The sequence below is a fragment of the Bison bison genome, unplaced genomic scaffold, assembly GCF_000754665.1.
Source record: "Bison bison bison isolate TAMUID 2011002044 unplaced genomic scaffold, Bison_UMD1.0 scf7180017864248, whole genome shotgun sequence".
Lineage (NCBI taxonomy): Eukaryota > Metazoa > Chordata > Mammalia > Artiodactyla > Bovidae > Bison > Bison bison.
Window position 1 is genome coordinate 1,377,471 of NW_011494820.1, and position 7,064 is coordinate 1,384,534.

A 7,064-nucleotide genomic window follows, 5' to 3' on the forward strand; every position below is an offset into this window, starting at 1 on the left:
CAGAGACAGGGTGGTATGGGCAGAGCCGGGATGGAGAGGCATCTCCAATGAGTCTACCTGGCCTGCAGGCTCCTCCACTGCGGCCAGGGAAGCCCAGCCCAGAGAGCCGCCCACCCAACTGGCACCCGTGCACCTGGTCAGGCCCACAGTACGCACAGCGAGCTGGAAGAGCAGGCGGCAGTGCCAGTACGGGGTCTGCTGGGAGATCTGGATGGCTTTCCGCAGCAGCGGCTTTGCTGCGTCCACGGAATTCTGAAAGGAAACAGTCATGTTTAAGGAGGAAAAAGCAAGCTGGATTCCTTCTGCAGCAGCTGCGGACCCAGAAGGCCATTCCCAGACACACTTACCAAAGGATTTGCTTGATTTAAAAAGAAAAGATATTTTATTAGCCTCACCGGCTAGGAAGCTTTTCGCATTGATCTTAAAATAATTCCCAATTCAACTAAACTCAAAGTAGCTTTAGTTCAAATTCCTGAACAGTCAAATTGATAACAATTACCATCTTTTCTGAACTGTAACCAGAGAGAGAGGCCAGGAGCATGAAACAGGGGTCACTGCTCAAAGTGGAGAAAGGCAACTTTCAGTTACACTTGAGATCAGAAACCAGCTTCAGCTAAACTATGTGAACTTGTTCGGGAGTTAATCATCTCTAGCCCAGGAACAAGGCTGCTGTGCAACAGTCCTCCATAGAAAAAGACTCTGCTAGTCTTTGTCAGCAAGTGGTCATCCATGGCTGCCCTGTACCACATGTTCAGTTCAGTTCAGCCGCTCAGTCGTCTCTGACTCTTTGCGACCCCATGGACTGCAGCACGCCAGGCCTCCCTGTCCATCACCAACTCCAGGTGTGGAAGACGGGAAAATTATGCAAAGTCTTAAAAGCCAGAAGGGAATCCACTCCTGTGACTCCCAATCTGCCACTGTGCCTTCACTACAGGGAAAGGGGGTTTGCTTTCAGAAGCCTTTATATGTTCTTACCTCTTGACAGTATAACTCGGACAGAAGACTTGCTGCTTCAAACTTAACATCTTCAAACTGTGTGATCTAGTGATGTCTCGTTAAGGAAGTAGAGACACTACAAAATGGTCAGTTTAAAAGGGCCACAGTTCAGCATTCTGACGCTGTAAAGGCTGGCTGGATGAGCACATCCCCGTCCGCTCTAAAACCGCAAGTTCACGTATTCCCCTAGTAATCCCTGAGCTTGCTGCTGGCTGGTGTGGAGCTAGACGCTGTGGTATGAAGAGGAGCAGAGCACCCAGGAAGAAGCTGCTGGTCTGAAGGGATGCTCCAGGGCATCTGTGGGGCAAAGCCCAAACCCAAAGTGTGCATTATAAGCAGAATTCAAGTTTATAACACATGTTTTTATTTAGAAGGAGCTTTCCTTAGAGGGAATAGTACCAAGGAAAGGATACTTGCTGTGATATCAACCACTGAAAGAGAAAGAAAAAAAGAGTTAATTCTCAAACAGTGAAGCAGCTTTGCAGTGCTTAACTGGGTCCACTTCGGGGTTCACACAGGTTGTCCTGTCACCAAAGGCTGCAGGTGTTCAGTTAAGTGGGAAGATGGCCTGCTCAGCTTGAGAAGTGGGCTTGCTTTTCCTCTAATCTAGCAACCGTGGTGTGTCTGGGGGAAAGGGAACATGTACGTGCTCCCCTACTGATGGGCTTCCTGTCTTGCCAGGCTCTGGAGTCAGAACTGGAGCTCCCTCTCAGGAGCACAGAAAGGCCACCACATGCTACTTACTGCGGTACACCCACAGCAAATCATGGCACAAGAAATCAATTTAATACAATTAGAGAGTAGTTCTGAGGGTTAGTCTTTCGTGGGGAAGGGACATACAAAACATGTTTGGAAATGAGCAAAGTTAGCCTCAGAGGGGAGGGAGGAGCACCACAGAAGGACGGGGGTGGGCAGCGATGATTCTGAGATCTGAGCTCACCACCTCTGCTCACGCGCATGCTGGTACGCGGTTCAGATAATGACAAGGTCCCACGTGGGGATAACTGTGCCCTGGAGTTTCACATTCCAGCAGGAAATGGCGCAGTCCCAGGGCAGTCCACCACACCACCACCATGACCATAGTCTCTCAACCATCTAAGACACAAGCACACACCTGACGCAGTTCCTGCTGATCCGCTCATCCTGCAAACATTCTCAGAGCTTTAGCGGTTGCTGGAAGGATGCAGAGGGAGGAGGAAGAGGAGAGGAAAGAGGAGACAGAGGCTGAAGGCCCATGGATCTGTTGCCTGACAGGGAGAAAGGCTGGTGAGGCCAGGAGGGCAGCCCTGGGCTAGAGATGTTTCTGGGGCTGAGTGAGTAGTGGCCAGGGAAATCACCAAAGAGGCTGGGGATGACTTGGAGCTGGTCTGGAGACCAGCCCCTGAAAGACACAGGTGGGCCAGGAGGGGGAGCTAATAGGAGCGGGTGAGAGGGACAGAGGAACTTAGAACATTGGAGAGTCACTGGGCTCCTGTCTGTCTCTGTCTCCCATACTCTCTCTCTCTCTCACACACACACGTGCATATAGAGCCCAGGCAAAAGGCACTCTGCAACCAGACCAAGTGTCCCCTCCCAAGGCAACAAGGCCTGGAGGAGCTCAGGGTCCCCAGAGAGACATGGGCAGTGCCTGCTGCCATGAGTGTGGCCTCAGAGTGAGGCTCCTTGGTTGGAGGCCATCTACAGAGACAGTGAGGACAGGCTCAGCTCCAGCCACGTGTGTGATGTCACAAAACTGGTAAACACAGAAGTAGGGACTTCGTTCTACAGAAGCCACTCCTTCCCCCTCAGCATTCAGCAAGAGATGCTCACTCCTGAAGGCCACCAATTGGGAGGGACAACTGGAGGAAACTGTGTGACTAAAAGCTGGGTTAGGGACATGCTAAGACCTGGTCCAACCTTGAGATTCTGAAGTTCCATGACTCAATGTCCACATGTAAGACCTGTCTTGGGCAAGGCCTTCATGCTCAAGGGGAGCCCTTTAAAGAGAGTACACGGTGGATACAAACACACACGGGAAGCACTTGCCTTTCACTTGGAGCTCCGCGTGGCTTGCTCTGAACAACCCAGACGGGTAGCCAAGGCGGAGTGGGTAAAGCCACCACGCACAGGAGTTTCCACGTACAATCTAGCCATACCTCAGAACCTGGCACAAAGCTGACTACACCTGAGTGTCACTGCCCCCCAAGAGAGATGAAGAGGGCAACAAGACGAGGTGAAACTCTTCCAGTGGACTGAAGAAGCCTTCTTTTTGAGTCTGTGGCCCAGGGATGCTCTCCTCACCACACAAGTTCAGTTCAGTTCAGTCATTCAGTCGTGTCTGACTCTTTGCGGCCCCATGGACTGCAGCATGCCAGGCCTCCCTGTCCATAACCAACTCCTGGAGTTCACTCAAACTCATGTCCATTGAGTCGGTGATGCCATCCAACCATCTCATCCTTTGTCATCCCCTTCTCCTTCTGCCCTCAATCTTTCCCAGCATCAGGGTCTTTTCAAATGAGTCAACTCTTCGCATGAGGTGGCCAAAGTATTGGAGTTTGAGCCTCAGCATCAGTCCTTCCAACGAATATTCAGGACTGATTTCCTTGAGGATGGTCTGGTTGGATCTCCTTGCTGTCTAAGGGACTCTCTAGAGTATTCTCCAACGCCACAGGTCAAAAGAATCAATTCTTTGGTGCTCAGCTTTCTTTATAGTTCAACTCTCACATCCATACATGACTACTGGAAAAACCATAGCTTTGACTAGACAGAACTTTGTCAGCAAAGTAATGTCTCTGCTTTTTAATATGCTGTCTAAGTTAATAGCTTTTCTTCCAAGGAGCAAGTGTCTTTAAATTTCATAGCTGTAGTCACCATATACAGTGATTTTGTATAAACCAAAATAAGTCTCTCACTGTTTCCCCATCTATTTGCCATGAAGTGACCGGACTGGATGCCATGATCTTAGTTTTTTGAATGTTGAGTTTTGAGCCAACTTTTTCACTTTCCTCTTTCTCTTTCATCAAGAGGCTCTTTAGTTCTTCTTCACTTTCTGCCATAATGGGTGGTGTCATCTGTGTATCTGAGGTTATTGATATTTCTCCCAGCAATCCTGATTCCAGCTTGGGCTTCATCCAGCCCAGCATTTTGCATGATGTATTCTGCATGTAAGTTACATAAGGAGGGTGACAATACACAGCCTCGATGTACTCCTTTTCCCATTTGGAACCAGTCTATTCCATATCTGGTTCTAACTGCTGCTTCTTGACCTGCATACAGATTTCTCAGGAGGCAGGTAAGGTGGTCTGGTATTCCCATCTCTTTAAGAATTTTCCACAATTTGTTGTGATCCACACAAATGCTTTGGCATAGTCAACAAAGCAAAAGTAGACGTTTTCCTGCAACTCTCTTGCCTTTTCAACGATCTAACGGATGTTGGCAATTTGATCTCACTGCACAAGGCATACTCCAAATCCAGGTGAGGAAAGCCCACAAGAAACTACGTCCATGGTGGGCACACTGAGAAGGGACACAGCCAGAAGCCACCATGCCTGCTCCTCCAGTGTTTTGCCTGTGCTGCCGGGCCCAGGCCTACATGGGCCCATCAAATGTCTTCTCATGTAGAGCCTTTGTGTGGTCAGCGTCTATTCAGCAGACACTCAGGCTGGACTCCACTGACAGCTCTCTTCTCCGGCCGGATGTGTCTGTCAGGGATCAGTTTCTGTCTGTGCCAGTTCTCTCTTTTCTGACCTAAGGGTTGGAGAAAGAGCATCACACCCCTCTGGGGCCTTGAGTGGCCATCAGGAGAGCCAGGAAGTAAGATGTCCAAAGGCTTAAGACTCAAATCTTTTGGAAGGCCTTGTTTGTCAGCATAAGAGGATGTCAGGACCACTGCTCTAGGAGCCAGAGGATGAAGTTTGAGATGTGGACCCCCATGGGAGTCAGCAACACTCCAAGTCCTGGAGGAGATGGATCCTAGTGGTCCTTGGCATCCATTTCCCAGAGGCACAACCTGCCACTATTCTCCCATGCATGCAGTGTGGCCCTGTCCCACACACAGATGAGGGCCGCTAGATAAAGCCCCATAATGTTCCTCCTCATGTGCCCCCAGTGCTAACGTAGGCTGGCACGTGGCAGGTTCTCAGGAAACATTTGTTGCACAAATGATGACTTTATCTAGCATCACCAGGAAATGAGGGTTTCCCACTGTACAAAAAGCCACAAAATTGAGGCTTACACTTTATAAACACAGAATTTCAAATACTAAATGGCATCAAGACATCTCAGCTTCAAACATCACTGCTTCTTGCTCAGGCATCACTGTCAGTGACACCTGGAGCTGTCCCCATGAGATGACCCATTCCTGAAGCTGTAGGACAGCTCCATGTCAAGGTGAGCCAGTCACTTCCGAAGGCTTGTCAGTCAGAAGTCAATCAACTCACTCTGCTTTTTTGTCTTTTTAAAACTTGCAACATACATTCATAATCAGAAACCTATAGACAAATATGTCCATCTCACAAACAAAAGTTTGTAGGATACCTTACCCAAGGTTGCTACCTCATCATATGTTTTACTTTGTAACATTAAAATATAGTTTTTATGTCTTCTCCCTTGTCATGGGAAAGCAGCCAAAGTTAAGAGCCCCTTTCACTGCCAGGCAGCTTGCAGGCGTGAGGCAGAGAGGTGAACGATCCTTCCAAAAGCCTCTGGGGTCACCTTAGGGTTCTCAGGGAAAGCAAGGGTCACCACAGGGCCAGCATGCACCCTGAGGGGTGGAAGGGCTGCGATCAGCACACCTCTCATTCCTTAGAACATTCACTTCAGAGTTGAGAGTGGGTTTTTTCTTTGTTGTTTTCTTTTACAATTTCTGAGCACCTAAGTTTATTAGAGGGGATTACACATGCAAATAACAGAATTTGGCCCCCCAAAATATGGAATGTTTCATGAATTTGTTTGTCATCCTTGCACAAGGGTCATGCTAATCTTCTCTGTATCATTCTAATTTTAGTACAGGTGCTGCTGAAGAGAGAACAAGGCTGTGAGTGTTTTAAGGCTTAAAGAATAGCAAGAAGAGATAAGAAAGCCTTCCTCAGCGACCAATGCAAAGAAATAGAGGAAAATAACAGAATGGGAAAGACTAGAGATCTCTTCAAGAAAATTAGAGATACCAAGGGAACATTTCATGCAAAGATGGGCTCGATAAAGGACAGAAATGGTATGGACCTAACAGAAGCAGAAGATATTAAGAAGAGGTGGCAAGAATACATAGAAGAACTGTACAAAAAAGAGCTTCACGACCCAGATAATCACGATGGTGTGATCACTGACCTAGAGCCAGACATCCTGGAATGTGAAGTCAAGTGGGCCTTAGAAAGCATCACTACAAACAAAGCTGGCGGAGGTGATGGAATTCCAGTTGAGCTATTTCAAATCCTGGAATATGATGCTGTGAAAGTGCTGCACTCAATATGCCAGCAAATTTGGAAAACTCAGCAGTGGCCACAGGACTGGAAGAGGTCAGTTTTCATTCCAATCCCAAAGAAAGCCAATGCCAAAGAATGCTCAAACTACCACACAATTGCACTCATCTCACATGCTAGTAAAGTAATGCTCAAAATTCTCCAAGCCAGGCTTCAGCAGTATGTGAACCGTGAACTTCCTAATGTTCAAGCTGGTTTTAGAAAAGGCAGAGGAACCAGAGATCAAATTGCCAACATCCAGTGGATCATGGAAAAAGCAAGAGAGTTCCAGAAAAACATCTATTTCTGCTTTATTGACTATGCAAAAGCCTTTGACTGTGTGGAACACAATAAACTGTGGAAAATTCTGGAAGAGATGGGAATACCAGACCACCTGATCTGCCTCTTGAGAAACCTGTATGCAGGTCAGGAAGCAACAGTTAGAACTGGACATGGAACAACAGACTGGTTCCAAATAGGAAAAGGAGTACGTCAAGTCTGTATATTGTCACCCTGCTTATTTAACTTATATGCAGAGTACATCATGAGAAACGCTGGACTGGAAGAAGCACAAGCTGGAATCAAGACTGCCGGGAGAAACATCAATAACCTCAGATATGCAGATGACACCAC

General features: G+C 47.7%; 1 protein-coding gene across 2 annotated transcripts in view; it reads right to left on the reverse strand.

Annotated features, from left to right (window-relative positions):
* MAU2 (MAU2 sister chromatid cohesion factor) overlaps positions 1-7,064 on the reverse strand; it is a 38,913-nt gene that overhangs the window by 16,255 nt on the left and 15,594 nt on the right. Inside the window, exons 2-4 of one of the 2 annotated variants that reach the window (XM_010847254.1) lie at positions 1,410-1,427; positions 976-1,041; positions 157-252 (exon numbers count right to left, since the gene is read on the reverse strand). In XM_010847254.1, coding sequence (XP_010845556.1) covers positions 157-252; positions 976-1,041; positions 1,410-1,427 — 180 coding nt within the window. The remainder of the gene's footprint in view (positions 1-156; positions 253-975; positions 1,042-1,409; positions 1,428-7,064) is intronic. The other variant, XR_825883.1, reaches the window with a different exon arrangement.